The following is an 18,741-nucleotide window of genomic DNA, read 5'->3' as shown; positions in this document are numbered from 1 at the left end:
AATTGATTTTGCCATGTGTGTTTTTTTGTTTTTTAGTTAGTTAGTTTGTTTGTTTTTGGTGCCAAGTGGCAAAATGTATTATTTTCATGTGGCAATTTTTTTTTGCCATGTGGCAAGTTGATTTTTCGAAGTGTCATTTTTTTTTTTTTTGCCATGTGGCATTTTTTTTGCCAAGTGGCAAAATGGGTATTGCCATATGGCAAAATGGGTATTGCCATGTGACTTTTTTTTTGCCATGTGGCAAAAATCAACAGGAAGTGCCCTGATATCAACAGCAAGTACGTCGATGCCATTGACATCCATGCACATTGATACCATTGACGCCCATACATGTCAATGCCATTGACGGTTATGTATGCCAATTCCATTTATAGGAAGTGACCTGATATCAACACGGAGTGAATTGACATCAACAGGAAGTTACACCGAAATGCCCCAATATCAACAGGAAGTGACTTGATATCTACAGGAAATGAACCCGAAATGGCTCAAAATCAACAGGAAGTGACTCAATATACCAACCATCATAGCAAAGCTACTATGGCAATTTGTCCAGTTTGCTAGTAGCATCCTTGGGGCGAAAACACTGAACACAGAAACTGTTCTCGATTGTCTCACCAAATCAAGGATACAAATAAATACAATCCTGCTCCAATTGTACAATTTTGAACGCGGCGTGCTCCACACAGTAGACTTTAATCCACACACGCAGTGTCATTGAGCATATGTGGTAGTAAAAGTTAATATGAGCGCACAGCTTGGTTTAATTAGAAGCAGCTGGAAAAAGGAGGGCGGGATGATGCGATTCCTCGTGCATGACATCCACATCAGACCACCCCTGATAATCCGGGGATTACACACACACTCTGAAACACAAAATGTCATCCATACAAGGCGAGTGAATTAATGGTCCTCATCTGTTTCTGCATTGTTGGTAAATCCCTCACATGATAAATGCTGCCAGCGTTTTGGTTTTTTTTGTGAGTGTGTCTGTTAGCAACTGCTACATGGCTGCTTTGTATTTTATATTGGTTGGATCCATTACTTCATTTACTTTACTTGTTGTAATTGTTCACATTTTTATTTTTGGAGTTCTGATTATATTCATGTTTTGAGGCCAAAAGTTACGTTTTTGTGTTTTTATTTTCACGTAATACATCTATATATGTATATGTATATATTTTGGGTTTAGGTTTAGGGTGCAACACGGCAAAAAAAATCCATTTTGCCACATGGCAAATATGCCACATGGCAAAAAAAAGCCTCATGGCAAAATCCAATGTGCCACATGGAAAAATCCCTTTTGCCACATGCCAAAAAATGCCATGTGGCAAAGTGCAAAAAATGCCACATGACAAAATCCATTTTGCCACAAGGCAAAAAAAAAAAAAAAAAAAAAAAAAAAACACATGGCAAAAAAAGGCCACGAAATCCATTCTGCCACATGAAAAAATCCCTTTTGCCACATGCCCAAAAAAAATGTCACATGGCAAAATTCATTTTGCCACATCGCAAAAAAAAAAAAACAAAAAAAAAAAACGCATGGCAAAAAATGCCACATGGCAAAAAAAAGCTTCATGGCAAAATCCATTTTGCCACATGGAAAAATTCCATTTACCACATGGCATTTTTTTGCCATGTGACAAATGCAAAAAATTCCACATGGCAAAAAAAACACATTGCAAAATCCGTCACTTCCTGTATTATTGGGCATTTCCAGGTCACTTCCTGTTGATTTGGGGAATCAACAGGTCATTTTCTGAAAATCCATTTTGCCACATAGAAAAATCCATTTTGCCACGTGGCAAAAAAAATGCCACATGGCAAAATCCATTCTACCACATGGAAAAAAAAACACATGGCAAAATCCGTCACATCCTGTATTATTGGGCATTTCCAGGTCATTTCCTGTTGATTTTGGGAATGGACATGTCATTTTCTGAAAATCCATTTTGCCACATGGCAAAATTCATTTTGCCACATCGCAAAAAAAAAAAAAAAAAACACATGGCAAAAAATTGCCACATGGAAAAATCCCATTTGCCACATGGCATTTTTTTGCCATGTGACAAATGCAAAAAATGCCACATGGCAAAAAAAAAACACATGCAAAATCTGTCACTTCCTGTATTATTGGGCATTTCCAGGTCACTTCCTGTTGATTTGGGGAATCAACAGGTCATTTTCTGAAAATCCATTTTGCCACATGGAAAAATCCATTTTGCCACGTGGCAAAAAAAATGCCACATGGCAAAATCCATTCTACCACATGGAAAAAAAAACACATGGCAAAATCCGTCACATCCTGTATTATTGGGCATTTCCAGGTCATTTCCTGTTGATTTTGGGAATGGACATGTCATTTTCTGAAAATCCATTTTGCCACATGGCAAAAAAAATGCCACATGGCAAAATTCATTTTGCCACATCGCAAAAAAAAAAAAAAAAAAACACATGGCAAAAAATTGCCACATGGAAAAATCCCATTTGCCACATGGCATTTTTTTGCCATGTGACAAATGCAAAAAATGCCACATGGCAAAAAAAACACATTGCAAAATCCGTCACTTCCTGTATTATTGGGCATTTCCAGGTCACTTCCTGTTGATTTGGGGAATCAACAGGTCATTTTCTGAAAATCCATTTTGCCACATGGAAAAATCCATTTTGCCACGTGGCAAAAAAAATGCCACATGGCAAAATCCATTTTACCACATGGCAAAAAAACCACATGGCAAAATCTATCACTTCCTGTATTATTGGGCATTTCCAGGTCACTTCCCGTTGATTTTGGGAATCGACAGGTCACTTTCTGTCAATTTTGGGTGATTTACAGGTCATTTCCTGTTGATCATTGGGCATTGACAGGTCACTTTCTATTAATTGTGGGTAGTTTACTGGTCACTTCCTGTTTATCATTGGGCATTAACAGGTGACTTCCTGTTCATTTTAGGGCTTTTACAGGTCACTTCCTGTTGAGTTTGAGTCACTGCTTTTATATATGGGGGACATTCCCATTGTTTGCGCACTATCCGCATTAAAATATGAAAACCTATAAATGTTTAGGTGGTTTTAGTTAAAGCACTTTTTTTTCATCTGTGTGATTTTGACAAAGATCAGATCACATTTGATGGGGATTTTATGCAGAAATGTGAGAAATTCCAAAAGGTTCAGATTCTTTTTCATACCACTGTACATAGTAAAAAGATAAAAATATACAAATTATATTATTACATGATTTATTATTAATATATTGTTATTAAATATTGTTTTATTACATACATAGAAAATATTTCAAAATATATAAATTATTATTATTTAGTATTAAGGTATTATTTAAATGTTATTACTATAATATGTGTAATATGGAATGTAAAATATTATATTGATACTATGATAATTATTATAATATACAAAAATATAAACATGTACAAAATTATGCTATTATATACTATTAATATATTATCATTAAAAATATTATTACATACATAGAAAAAATAAAACAAATATATAAAATTACACTATTTATTATTAACAATTTTTTTGTGAGATATATAGAAAAAAAATTATTTATTATCAATAAAAAATTTAAAAATATGCAAAATTATTTTATCATATATTATTGTTAAAAATAAATATATAAAATGAAATTAAGATTAGCAGATTATTATTGTTATATGACATACATCGAATTCACACAAAATCTATATTATATTTTTTGTTACATACTGTTATTAAATATTGTTTTATTACATAGAATATATATATATATATATATATATATAAAATACTTCTTCATTGAAATATGAAAACCTTTAAATGGGTGGTTTTACTTAGGGTTAGCAGATACTTTTTTTTTCATCTGTGTGATTTTGACATAGATCAGATCACATTTGATGGTGATTTTATGCAGAAATGTGTGAAATTCCAAAAGGTTCAGACACTTTTTCATAAGACTGTATTGATGTCACAGTGTAAATATTGCATATGCAGTATCCAGATTATGCAGTAGTCAGATTGCTAGGAAGATAATACTTCGTAAGATGCATGTGACATGTTGTGGCATTAGCAGTGCGATGACAGTGACATTTCAGTGCCAAACTTGAGTATGGTTGGAGTTCTTGGAAAGAAACCGTCTCTCGGTCTGTTTGTTTTTGTTGGTTTGGCCTTGTAGCGTATGCCAGAGGGCAACGTGGCAAGAGCTCCATCTAGTGGATGCATAATGCAATGCCAACTACTAATTACTACTATAAAGTCAATTTTCAAACCGTCCATTCATTGAAGGTGTGCCTGTCATTTCTGACTAACTAGTGGAGTTTGTTTCAAACTTATTTTTGTTTTTACTGAACCTCAATCACGAACATCCTCCTGCCTTAAATAGAAAACTGAGAACAAAAAGTTAAAGGGGAGACAGGAAACAAAGAAGCAAAGCTATTTTTCCTGTTGTCTGTAATAAAACATTAACGTCAAATCTGGTAGCAGAGGTGAATGAGTCCACGTTCTGACAGCTGCGATGTCTGCAAAGAACTTTGTAAGAAGTCAAAGGTAGACGTGGCTCAGAGCGTGGGAAGAAAAGCGGGAGCGAGCGTGTCAAGTCGGAGACGAGACACGCCTTGTCGAGAAAATTGGACGTACGGGGAAGAGGGAAAAGTTACGCTTTGGGTAAGAGGACGGGAACATCGGAAGAAAAGACGGGAAAGCTTGTGTGACGAGCAGGGAGAAGTCATGTATCAAAGAGTTCACACTAAAAAGAATGACGGAAAGTGTTAAACAAGAAGAAAAAAAAAAAGATGATTGACTGCCAGTCAACATCAGTTCACCAACTGACAATGGACTGGTTGCCGTCTAGTCTCAGGCACATGTAAATTAGGGGTGGAAGGTAATGGCGATAAAGCGATACAACAACTAAGAGCATAGGTGGCGTTTGACTTTTGGGGAAGGGGCACAACATGTTGATGACCCCGAAACTCAGTGTAAGCAATAAAATTAACTTACAAGAATATTTATAACTAGAAACTGCAATTTCTGGAGAAATTACACCTGGTCTTTCCTGTGTGGCTATACAGATCGTAGCCCCGCCCATGGCTATCAATAGAATGGACAAACATGCCTGTCAATGGCATTAAACTAATTAAATGCCATCAGAAATGAACGAAAAATTTGGACGACCATGGCCGTCAGTGGCAGCACCCTTGTCAATGGTATCGTGGAAATTTGGGGGACACGTCCTATTATTTCTGGTCATTTCCTGTTGATTTGAGGACATTGTTTTTTTTTTTTACCATTGAAAATTAATCGGAAAAAAATTGGACGTCCATGGCCGTCAATGGCATCGTCTTACATAGGCGTCAATGGAATCCAAGTATATCGGCGTCAATAGAATGGACAAACAAACCCGTTAATGCCATTAGAAATGAATGGGAAATTTGGACGTCAATGGCGGAACCCTTCATAAGCGTCAATGGTATCGGGGAAGTTTGGGGGACACGTCCTATTGACATCTGGTCATTTCCTGTTGATATGGGGACATTGTTTTTATTTTGCTATTGAAAATGAATGGGAAAAAATTTGGACGTCCATGGCTGTCAATGGCCTCCAAGTACATTGGCATCAATAGAATGGACAAACATGCCAGTCAATGGCAATAAATAAAGTAAATGGCATTAGAAATGAATGGGAAATTTGGACATCCATGGCTGGCAATGGCAACACCCTCTATAAGTGTCAATGGAAGCGGGGAAGTTTGGGGGACACGTCCCATTGATAGCTGGTCATTTTCTGTTGATTTGGGGAAATTTTGTTTTTTGCCCATTGAAAATGAATGGGAAACATTTTGGACGTCCATGGCAAACTTTTCTTGTTTTCCCATTAAAAATGAATCGGCAGTTTTGGGCAAATTTACGGGGAAGCGTATATTTTTTCCAAATTGTGTTGATAACATTTATGCCCCTCACCGTCCTGGAATTTTTGATGCCCAAATTGTGTGATTTGGTGAAAAATTGTAAGACTAGATACATTTTGAAACTTTTTTTTTCTCATTATAAATTAATGGGAACGTTTTTGTCAAATTTCCGGGGAACCGTAATTTTTTTCCAAATTCTGTATACAACTTTTATGCCCCTCACCGTCCCGGAATTTTTGATACCTAAATTATGTAATTTGGTCAAAAATTGTAGGACTAGATACATTTTGAAAATTGCTTCTCTTTTTTTCGGAAAATTGCCGTTTACGGGCGAACGGTAAAGTGGCCGGATTGTCCAAATTTACAGGTCACTTCCTGTTGATTTTGGGTTACTGAACAGGAAGTTACTAGATATTGTCCTCAAATGAATAGTACGTGGCTCAACATCAACAGGCATTTCTCGTCATTTCCTGTTGATTTTAGAAAACTTTCGTTTCATTTTGGGCCATTTTTGGGTCACTTCCTTTTTATTTTGAGGTATTTAGAGGCCACTTCCTATTGATTTTGGGGCATTTACAGGTATTTTCCTATTGTTTTCTGGCATTTAAAGGCAACTCGTTGTTGATTTGGGGGCATTTACAGGTCACACCCTGTTGATTTTCAAGGTATTCACAGGCCACTTTCTGTTGATATTGGGAATTTACGGGTCCCTCCCTGTTGATATGGTGTCATGCTTTGAGTTAAGTTGTGTTAGGTTTGTGCCCTAGTGTGTCTTGTCATGTGATTATCCATTGATTTCACCTGTTGTGCCTGCTCCTATCTGCTTCCTCTCGTGTCACCCACATGTACCCCATGTCTGTATTTTCTTGTTCGGTCATCGTCTTTCCGATTGTCGATTTCATGTTGATCCCAGTGTCTGTTTCTCTATCCAAGCCCTCATTCCTGTTTCAGTAAGTTTGTTAGTAGCCTGAGTTTACTTTGCCTCGCTGTTTCGGAGTTTTATTTGAACTGTGTTTTTGTTACGATTATTGTTACGATCACCACCCTGCATTTGGGCCCACCTCGTCCACGCATCCTGACATTTTATCTTATTAACAGATTTGAGTAACCAGCCTACCCACGTGTTTTTCCAGGTGCCAGTGCCCAGCCCAGTTGGAGGGTCCCGAGTGCCAGCAGAACAAGCACAGTTTCCGCGGCAACGGCTACGCCTGGTTCCCTCCCATGACGCCGTGTTTTGAAAGCCACATCTCGCTGGAGTTCATCACCGAAGTGCCCGGCGGGCTGCTGCTCTACAGCGGGCCGCTGGCGCAATTGCAGGCCTGGGACCACGAGGATTTCATGGCTATCGGTAGGTAGCCAGGACTTTAACTTCATTCATTGGCCGCCACTGCCAATAAACAAAATATGGGAAAGCAGATGAAAATGAGGAACACAAAATACATTAAATTAAGGCTGTCAAACCATTAAAATTTTTAATCGAGTTAATTACAGATTAAAAATTCATTAATCGTAATTAATCGCAATTCACGAAGCAAACTACGAAAGCTGTACCACATACAAATAGGAAGAATTGTCTCGAGTGATTTGTTTGAGGATTCAAGGTAATTATTATACTTTTCGTACCATGCATGCATTTTGAAATGTGAAAAAAATCAATTGCGAAATTAGCCGCTACAGCGTTGGCATTTTACTTCGCAATATTTACATAAAATAACTGCTAACTGCAAGTTTTTGTTGTTGATGCTTTTAACCAAGAATCAAGACTGTTGTACGTCCATATCTATAAAGAATTTGGGGATTTAAGCATTTATTCATCACCGGAAAAGCTCTGTTTACGTCAGGCGGCTGCTAGCTACATTCCCCAACAGACTAGCATTGTACCTCGACACATTTATGTAAAATAAACGCTAACTGCACGTTTTTTTATTTTGCTTTTAACCATGAATCGAGACTGTTTTACATCTATATCTATAAGGAATTCGGGGATTTAAGCATTTATTCACGAGAATTTTCGCCAGAAAAGCTCTGTTTACGTCAGGCGGCAGCTAGCCTCATTCGCTAAGAGTAGCATTATACTTCACCATACCATATACGTAAAATAAACGCTAACTGCACGGTTTCTTTGCTTTTATACAAGAATTGAGACTGACGTCCATATCTATTAAGATTTCGGGGATTTAAGCATTTACTCACAAGAATTTTCACCGGAAAAGCTCTGTTTACGTCAGGCGGCTGCTAGCTCAATTCACAAACAGACTAGGATTGTGCTTTGACATATGTACGTAAAATAAACGCTAACTGCATGTTTTTTTTTTTTTCTTTTTTTTTCTTTTAAACGTGAATCGAAACTTCAGGGATTTAAGCATTTATTCACAAGAATTTTCGCCAGAAAAGCTGTTTACGTCAGGCGGCTGCTAGCCTTATTCGCTAACAGAGTAGCATTGTACTTCAACATATTTACATAAATAAATGCTAAGTGCACTTTTTTTTTGCTGTCAACCAAGAATCGAGACTATAGATATGGACGTAAAACAAAGATTTTGGAGACTTAAGCATTTACTCACAAGAATTTTCACCGGAAAAGATGTTTACATCAGGTGGCCGCTAGCTAAATTCTTTAACAGACTAGCATTGTATTTAGACATATTTACGTAAAAATAAATGCTAACTGCACGTTTGTTTGTTTTTTGCTTTTGACCAAGAATTGAGACTGTTTTAGTCTATATCTATGACGAATTCGGGGATTTAGGCGGCTGCTAACTACATTCACTAACAGACTAGCACTGTATCGCGACACATTTACGTAAAATAAACGCTAACTGCACGTTTATTTTGCTTTTAAGCATGTGTAACAAGTATGAGCCGTGTTAAGGGCACCACTGAGGTGACAAATTAGTGGGCAAATCAGGAAGATCTAGTTCGGCTACTAGAGGGCAGCGGCAATGAATAAAGACAGACAGAGTTGGTTTGAGTGAAATATGTATTTTACAAAAAGTGACACAAAAAATAAATATTTACAAAATACCAGTGTGTACACATTTTACAGTTGATCAACAGGTAGACAAAAATCCAGTTCACTTTCCCCACCCCAACGTTTGTAAGTAACAAACAGTCAAGAGTACAAATGCATGGCTTCAGTTTATGGCAATACAGGGTGAGTGTCCATTAGCGCTGCTTTATTGGTCACAAGTTGAATGGGTATTTGAAATGCTTGACCCAAGTAGTGGGGAGAGAAAAACAGGCTGCTAAGCCTCCTACCAGACCCTGACTTGGTTTGAAGACAAGGAAAAAGAGAGAGGCGTCAGGCTCCTGGCTCAAGTTCTAGCTCGCCATCCGTTTGTTGGAGTGGTCCCAAGGTAGGGTAGGACCACCTGGCCTGTATGGACCAACCAACCCAATTAAACAATTGAAATGACTAAAAATGCAATACTATGTTAGCAATAGCACATTCGCACCAGAATGCTAACTTACAAAATACAATCACAAAGCACCAACAGAAATGAAAATGCAAAAGTATTCACACGCTAGCTTGTTAGCATTAGCATGCCAACATACAGAAATACACAAATAAAGCACCTAAGGGCAGAGAAAATCACATGAACACATAAATTAGCCTAAATTAGCATGTGGCTAATTTGCTAACAACAGATGGAAAAAAATTCAGACTCACCAGTTCACGTGGATGTAGTTGAGCACTCACACTAACAGGTCCCCAACACAACTAAAAGGTCTGGTTCTATAAGTTATAAAACAGCCTTTAACAAGTTTGAAACACAATTGGTTGGATGCATCAAAAAGTGTTTGAGACTGACTTGGAGCTGTTGCTCCTTGGCTTCTCTCCCACACGACTGAAGGGAGAGGAGTCAAGGAAGCTTATATAGTGCCTAGGTGACTGGTGATTGGATAATTGGTGTAATGTGACTTGTCATGTGCTGTGGTGCATTCAGGGAGTGTGGGAAAAACAAGTACTGGCTAAAATCAGGGAATCTTAACCCCTGTTACACATGAATCGAAACTGTTTTACATCTATATCTATAAAGAATTCGGGGATTTAAGCATTTATTCACAAGAATTTTCGCCAGAAAAACTCTGTTTACGTCAGGAGGCAGCTAGCCTCATTCGCTAAGAGTAGCATTATACTTCACCATACCATATACGTAAAATAAACGCTAACTGCACGGTTTCTTTGCTTTTAAACAAGAATTGAGACTGTTTGACGACGTCGATATCTATGAAGATTTCGGGGACTTAAGCATTTACTCACAAGAATTTTCACCGGAAAAGCTGTTTACATCAGGTGGCCGCTAGCTACATTCTTTAACAGACTAGCATTGTACTTAGACATATTTATGTAAAAATAAATGCTAACTGAACGTTTTTTTTTTCTTTTTTCTTTTAAACGTGAATCGAAACTTCAGGGATTTAAGCATTTATTCACAAGAATTTTCGTCAGAAAAGCTGTTTACGTCAGGCTGCTGCTAGCCTTATTTGCTAACAGAGTAGCATTGTACTTCAACATATTTACGTAAATAAATGCTAACTGCACTTTTTTTTTTGCTTTCAACCAAGAATCGAGACTGTTTTTCTCAATGTTTTCATTTTAATAAAATTTGTAAAATTTTCAATAAAAAAAATAAACTAGTAGATGCCATTAAAATATGAAAACCTATTAATGTTTGGGTGGTTTTAGTTGAAGAAGACACTGTTTTTTCATCTGTGTGAAAGCTCTGTTTACTTCAGGCGGCAGCTAGCCTCATTCGTTAAGAGTAGCATTATACTTCACCATACCATATACGTAAAAAAAACGCTAACTGCATGGTTTCTTTTCTTTTATACAAGAATTGAGACTGTTTGACGTCCATATCTATGAAGATTTCGGGGACTTAAGCATTTACTCACAAGAATTTTCACCGGAAAAGCTCTGTTTACGTCAGGCGGCTGCTAGCTCCATTCACAAACAGACTAGCATTGTGCTTTGACATATTTACGTAAAATAAACGCTAACTGCATGTTTTTTTTGTTGTTGTTTTTTTTCTTTTAAACGTGAATCGAAACTTCAGGGATTTAAGCATTTATTCACAAGAATTTTCGCCAGAAAAGCTCTGTTTATGTCAGGCGGCTGCTAGCCTTATTCGCTAACAGAGTAGCATTGTACTTCAACATATTTACGTAAAATAAATGCTGTTGTTTTTTTTTGCTGTCAACCAAGAATCGAGACTGTTTTACGTCCATATCTATAAAGATTTTGGAGACTTAAGCATTTACTCACAAGAATTTTCACCGGAAAAGTTGTTTACATCAGGTGCTCGCTAGCTACATTCTTTAATAGACTAGCATTGTACTTAGACATATTTACGTAAAAATAAATGCTAACTGCACGTTTTTTTAAAATTTTATTTTATTTTGCTTTTAACTAGGGCTGTCAAACGATAAAAAAATTTAATCGAGTTAATTACAGATTAAAAATTAATTAATCATAATTAATTGCAATTCAAACCATCTATAAAATATGCCATATTTTTCTGTAAATTATTATTGGAATGGAAAGATACGGTACATAAGTACTGTATTTGTTTTTTATAACAATAAATCAACAAGATGGCATTAACATTACTAACATTCTGTTAAAGCGATCCATGGATAGAAAGGCTTGTAGTTCTTAAAAGATAAAATTTAGTACAAGTTATAGAAATTTTATATTAAAACCCCTCTCAATGTTTTCGTTTTAATAAAATTTGTAAAGTTTTCAATCAAAAAATAAACTAGTAGCCCGCCATTAAAATATGTAAACCTATAAATGTTTGGGTGGTTTTAGTTGAAGACACTGTTTTTTCATCTGTGTGATTTTGACAATGATAGATCACATTTGATGGTGATTTTATGCAGAAATGTGAGAAATTCCAAAAGGTTCAGTTACTTTTTCATACCACTTTATGTATATATTAAACCAGAATTCATTATTTTTGAGCCCATATTGACATGATAGACGCCCCCCCCCCCAAAAAAAATAAATAAAAAAAAACGAAAACCATTCAATAATAAATAATGTCTTCTAGTAAAATAGTGAATCATGACCTAATTTACAGTCAAATTTAAAAAATTAAAATAGAAACGAGAAGTTTTGTGAGAACAAAACAAAAGTGGATTTGCCTCTTTTGCTGCCCGGCCCGCAAAATGAAATCGTGTTCTTTGACGTTAAATTCATTTTTTGAGCTTTAATTCCCTTTTGCTCTCCACCAAGCGGGGGATTAGGATTTTTCATCTCGGCTAAGCTGACACTCATTTCATTGCATTTATTTCGCACGCACTCACGCGCAAATCTTGCCACAAAATTTATTGTGTAGGTGCGTGTGAGTGTTTTCAGGGGCCGCCGGGGTTAATACTCGGTTAGCGGCAGGGGCGTCGACTGAATCGTCGCCGCGTGCGTTCTAATTAGCAGCGGGCGCTACATATTTAGAGTTGTAATTAGCTTGTTTCAAGGTTCACCTGCCGCATGTAATTAAGCCACCTCGTTGATACGGGCACGGAGAGACGGAATGCGCTTTTTGTCCGGGCTTTTCCAGCCGTCTGCTGTGAATTGATTGTTTGCATTAGCATCATTTTAAGGCTGACTTCCTGTTTATTTTACAGGCCACTTCTTGATTTGGGGAATTTACGGGTCACTTACTGTTGATTTTGGGTTACTTAACAGGAAGTGACTTGAGAATGTCCCCAAATGAATAGGAATGTGAGGTATTTTTAAACCGAAAATTTACCTTTACCGAAATTCTTCACGATGACCGACGTAATTTTGACCACGTCGGTAAATTCGGTAATTTATTAAAACAAGAAAATATAGTCTTTTCATCCCGCTTTGACTCCGTGTTGTTCGGCTATGTTCATTCCCCTTTAAGAAAGCAGATAGTGTGCTTACGTATGGAGTCACGTGGTTTTCAGGAAGCCAAACAAACAGAAGCCCGCTAGGCTAACGCTACAAGTAAACGGGATGGAGTCGGGCTTAAGTTAGCTTCGCCAAAATTTCACCCGACATTAAGTAAACTCTTGGCGGGTTCCAGACGGGCTTTCACCCGCTGTCCTCCCTGGTTGTCACGATATCAGGAGAGGATGTTTTCAGTGCTTTCTTCTAGTAGCCAAGCCACAGGCTAACGCTAGCGGCTAACGGTACAAATGAACGTGATGGAGTCGGATAGCGGCTCTAACCTTGTCGAAACGGCTGAAATTAATGATTGGACTGGGCACGGACTTCATGTAGCAATCATTATGTCGCGTTATTTGGTATCTCTGTGATTTCTCTGGAAGCTTTCATGATGGTAAAATACTCAGCATAAAGTTTACGTCAACAGTGAAGCAAATATATAATATAACAGTTTAATGGCCACAGCTATTTTTCTGTATGTGTTTACTTATGACTGCATGTGCAATTGTTAAACTAGAAACGGTTCATTTGTATTCCATGCATTGATTCAAATTTTCAAATTACATAACAGTCCGCTTGGGCGAATTTATCGTCATTTATCGTTATCGAGGTAAATCTGCTCAGTCTATCGTGATACGTACTCAAGGCCATATCGCCCAGCCCTACCGCTCCCTATTGATTTTTGGCATTTATATGTCAATTCCTGTTGATTTTGGGAAAGTTAAAGGTCACTTCCTGTTAATTTTGGGTTACTGAACAGTAAGTGACTTGAGAATGTCCTCAAATGAATGGGAAGTGACTCAAAATCAGCAGGCAATTAACATAATGTTGAATTTGGGGCATATAAAAGTCACTTCATGTAGAATTTGTGGCATTTACAGGCCACTTCCTGTTGATTTTGAAAATTTAAAGTCACCTCCTGTTGGTTATGGGTAATTATAGGTCACTTTCTGTTGATTTTTCGACATTTACAGGTCACTTCCTATTGATTATGGGTAATTATAGGTCAGTTTCTGTTGATTTTGGGTAATTACAGGTCACTTTCTGTTGATTTTTCGGCATTTACAGGCTACTTCCTGTATTATTGGGCATTTACAAGTGACTTCCTGTTGATTTGGAGAATTTACAGGTCACTTCCTGTTGATTATGGGTAATTATAGTTCACTTTCTGTTGATTTTTCGGCATTTACAGGCCACTTCCTGTATTATTGGGAATTTACAGGTGACTTCCTGTTGATTTGGAGCATTTACAGGTTGCTTCCTGTTCATTATGGGTAATTACAGGTCGCTTCCTTTTGATTTTAAGGCATTTACAGGTCACTGTCTGTTGATTTTTCAGCATTTACAGGCCACTTCCTGTATTATCGGGTAATTATAGGTCACTTTCTGTTGATTTTGGGTAATTACAGGTCACTTTCTGTTGATTTTTCGGCATTTACAGGCTACTTCCTGTATTATCGGGCATTTACAGGAGACTTCCTGTTGATTCGGGGTATTTGCAGGTCACTTTCTGTTTATTTTTATGCATTTTCAGGCCATCCATCCATCCATTATCTTCCGCTTGTTCCGGGGTCGGGTCGCGGGGGCAGCAGCTTTAACAGGGAAGCCCAGACTTCCCTCACCCCAGCCACTTCAACCAGCTCCTCCGGCGGGATCCCAATGCGTTCCCAGGCCAGCCGAGAGACATAGTCTCTCTAGCGTGTCCTGGGTCGTCCCCGGGGCCTCCCGCCGGTGGGACATGCCCGGAACACCTCTCCAGGGAGGCGTCCGGGAGGCATCCGAACCAGATGCCCGAGCCACCTCAGCTGGCTCCTCTCTACGCGGAGGAGTAGCGGCTCGACGGCGAGTCCCTCCCGGATGACCGAGCTTCTCACCCTATCTCTAAGGGAGAGCCTGGACACCCTGCGGAGGAAACTCATTTCGGCCGCTTGTATCCGGGATCTTGTTCTTTCGGTCACGACCCAAAGCTCGTGACCATAGGTGAGGGTAGGAACGTAGATCAACTGGTAAATCGAGAGCTTTGCCTTTCGGCTCAGCTCCTTCTTCACCACTACGGAACGGTGCAGAGTCCGCATTACTGCAGACGCCGCACCGATTCGCCTGTCGATCTCCCGTTCCCTCCTACCTACCGTCACTCGTGAACAAGACCCCAAGATACTTGAACTCCTCCACTTGGGGCAGGATCTCATCCCCGACCCGGAGAGGGCACTCCACCCTTTTCCGACTGAGGACCATGGTCTCGGATTTGGAGGTGCTGATCTTCATCCCAACCGCTTCACACTCAGCTGCGAACCGCTCCAGTGAGAGTTGGAGGTCACGGCTTGATGAAGCCAACAGCACTAAATCATCTGCAAAAAGCAGAGATTCAATGCTGAGGTCACCAAACCGGACCCCCTCAACGCTTCAGCTGCGCCTAGAAATTCTGTCCATAAAAATTATGAACAAAATCGGTGACAAAGGGCAGCCTTGGCGGAGTCCAACCCTCACTGGGAACGAATTCGACTTACTGCCGGCAATGCGGACCAAACTCTGACACCGGTCGTACAGGGACCGAACAGCCCTTACCAAGGGGCTCGGTACCCCGTACTCCCGGAGCACCCCCCACAGGACTCCCCGAGGCACACGGTCGAACGCCTTCTCCAGATCCACAAAACACATGTAGACTGATCGGGCGAACTCCCATGCACCCTCGAGGACCCTGCCGAGGGTGTAGAGCTGGTCCACTGTTCCACGGCCGGGACGAAAACCACACTGCTCCTCCTGAATCCGAGATTCGACTTCTCAGCGGACTCTCCTCTCCAGCACCCCTGAATAGACTTTACCAGGGAGGCTGAGGAGTGTGATCCCTCTATAATTGGAACACACCCTCCGGTCCCCCTTCTTAAAAAGGGGGACCACCACCCCGGTCTGCCAATCCAGAGGCACTGTCCCCGATGTCCGCGCGATGTTGTAGAGATGTGTCAGCCACGACACCCCTACAACATCCAGAGCCTTCAGGAACTCCGGGCGGATCTCATCTACCCCCGGGGCCTTGCCACCGAGGAGCTTTCCAACCGACTCAGTGACTTCAACCCCAGAGATCGAAGAGCCCACCACGGAGTCCCCAGACTCTGCTTCCTCAAAGGGAGGCGTGTCGGTGGAATTGAGGAGGGCCTCGAAGTATTCTCCCCACCGGCTCACGACGTCCCGAGTCGAGGTCAGCAGTACACCATCTTCACTATACACAGTGTTAATGGTGCACTGCTTTCCCCTCCTCATGCGCCGGATGGTGGACCAGAATTTCCTCGAAGCCGTCCGGAAGTCGTTTTCCATGGCCTCGCCGAACTCCTCCCATGTCCGGGTTTTTGCCTCGGCGACTGCCGAAGCCGCTGTCCGCTTGGCCAGCCGGTACCTGTCAGCTGCCTCCGGAGTCCCACAGGCCAAAAAGGCCCGATAGGCCTCCTTCTTCAGCTTGACGGCATCCCTTACCGCTGGTGTCCACCAGCGGGTTCGGGGATTGCCGCCACGACAGGCACCAACCACCTTACGGCCACAGCTCTGATCGGCCGCCTCAACAATGGAGGTGCGGAACATGGCCCACTCGGACTCAATGTCCCCCACCTCCCCCGGGACAAGGGAGAAGTTCTGCCGGAGGTGGGTGTTGAAACTCTTTCTGACAGGGGATTCTGCCAGACGTTCCCAGCAGACCCTCACAATACGTTTGGGCCTGCCAGGTCTGGCCAGCATCTTCCCCCGCCATCGGAGCCAACACACCACCAGGTGGTGATCAGTTGACAGCTCCGCCCCTCTCTTCACCCGAGTGTCCAAAACATGCGGCCGCAAGTCCGATGACACGATTACGAAGTCGATCATCGAACTGCGGCCTAGGGTGTCCTGGTGCCAAGTGCACATATGGACACCCCTATGTTTGAACATGGTGTTCGTTATAGACAAACCGTGATGAGCACAGAAGTCCAATAACAGAACACCACTCGGGTTCTGATCGGGCGGGGCGTTCCTCCCAATCACGCCCCTCCAGGTCTCACTGTCATTGCCCAAGTGAGCGTTGAAGTCCCCCAGTAGAACGAGGGAGTCCCCAGAGGGGGCGCTCTCTAGCACACCCTCCAAGGACTCCAAAAAGGGTGGGTATTCTGAACTGCTGTTCGGTGCATAAGCACAAACAACAGTTAGAACCCGTCCCCCGACCCGAAGGCGGAGGGAGGCTACCCTCTCGTCTACCGGGGTAAACCCCAATGTACAGGCGCCAAGCCGGGGGGCAATAAGTATGCCCACACCTGCCCGGCACCTCTCACCATGGCCAACTCCGGAGTGGAAGAGAGTCCAACCCCTCTCGAGAGGATTGGTACCAGAACCCAAGCTGTGTGTGGAGGAGTGTCCGACTATATCTAGTCGGAACTTCTCTGCCTCACACACCAGCTCAGGCTCCTTCCCTGCCAGAGAGGTGACATTCCATGTCCCAAGAGTTAGGTTCAGCAGCTGGGGGTCGGATCGTCAAGGCCCCCGCCTTTGGCTGCCGCCCAACTCCCTACGCACCCGACCCTTTTGGCCCCTCCCACAGGTGGTGAGCCCATGGGAAGGGGAACCCACGTTGCCTTTTCGGGCTGAGCCCGGCCGGGCCCCATGGGGACAGGCCCGGCCACCAGACGCTTGCCTTCGAGCCCCACCTCCAGGCCTGGCTCCAGAGGGGGGCCCCGGTAACCCACGTCCGGGCAAGGGAAACTGGGGTTCATTAATGTTGCTCATCATAAGGGGTCTTTTTGAGCCATACTTTGTCTGGCCTCTCACCTAGGACCTGTTTGCCATGGGTGACCCTACCAGGGGCTTAAAGCCCCAGACAACATAGCTCCTAGGATCATTGAGACACGCAAACCCCTCCACCACGATAAGGTGATGACTCACGGGGGAATGGCATTTTCAGGCCATTTCCTTTTTATTTTTAGGCATTTATGGGTCCCTTCTTGTTGATTTTTAGGCATTTTTGGATCACTTCATGTTGATTTGGGGCATTTACTGGTCACTTCCTGTTGATTATGGGTAATTATAGGTCACTTTCTGTTGATTTTGGGTAATTACAGGTCACTTTCTGTTGGTTTTTCGGCATTTACAGGCTACTTCCTGTATTATTGGGCAATGACAAGTGACTTCCTGTTGATTTGGAGCATTGACATGTTGCCTCCTGGTCATTGTGGGTAATTACAGGTCACTTCCTTTTGATTTTGAGGCATTTACAGGTCACTGTCTGTTAATTTTTCAGCATTTACAGGCCGCTTCCTGTATTATCGGATAATTATAGGTTACTTTCTCTTGATTTTGGATAATTACAGGTCACTTTCTGTTGATTTTTTTGGCATTTACAGGCCACTTCCTGTATTATTGGGAATTTACAGGTGACTTCAGATTGATTTGGGACATTGAAAGGTCACCTCCTGTTGATTTGGGGCATTTACAGGTCACTTTCTACTTATTTTTATGCATTTTCAGGCCATTTCCTTTTGATTTTTAGGGCATTTTTGGGTCCCTTCTTGTTAATTTTTAGGCATTTTTGGATCACTTCTTGTTGATTTGGGGAATTTACTGGTCACTTCCTATTGAATTTGGGGCATTTAATGGTCACTTCCTGTTGATTTTGGTGCATTTACAGGCCACCTCTTGTTGATTTGTACGCATTGTGGGGTCACTTCTTGTTAATTTGGTTATTTACAGGTCACATCTAATTGATTTTGAGCATTTACAGGCCACTTCCTGTTGAATTTGGGGCATTTATAGGCCACTTCCTATTGATTTTTAGACATTTACATTTACACCCTGTTGATTTTAGGGCATTTATAGGCCAGTTCCTGTTGATTTTTAGGCTTTTGGGGCCACTTCTTGTTAACTTGGGGCATTAACAGGTCACTTCCTGTTGAATTTGGGGCATTTAAAG

At 41.2% G+C, this 18,741-nt stretch overlaps 1 protein-coding gene across 1 annotated transcript in view; it reads left to right on the top strand.

The window, feature by feature from the left end:
* The window catches only part of si:ch211-186j3.6 (neural-cadherin), a 689,510-nt gene that overhangs the window by 527,814 nt on the left and 142,955 nt on the right, over positions 1–18,741 (top strand). Inside the window, exon 28 of the mRNA XM_057844439.1 lies at positions 7,036–7,250. Coding sequence (XP_057700422.1) covers positions 7,036–7,250 — 215 coding nt within the window. The remainder of the gene's footprint in view (positions 1–7,035; positions 7,251–18,741) is intronic.

The sequence above is a fragment of the Corythoichthys intestinalis genome, chromosome 1, assembly GCF_030265065.1.
Source record: "Corythoichthys intestinalis isolate RoL2023-P3 chromosome 1, ASM3026506v1, whole genome shotgun sequence".
NCBI lineage: Eukaryota > Metazoa > Chordata > Actinopteri > Syngnathiformes > Syngnathidae > Corythoichthys > Corythoichthys intestinalis.
The sequence above is the reverse complement of the archived record's forward strand: the minus strand, read 5'-3'. Positions and strand labels throughout refer to the sequence as shown.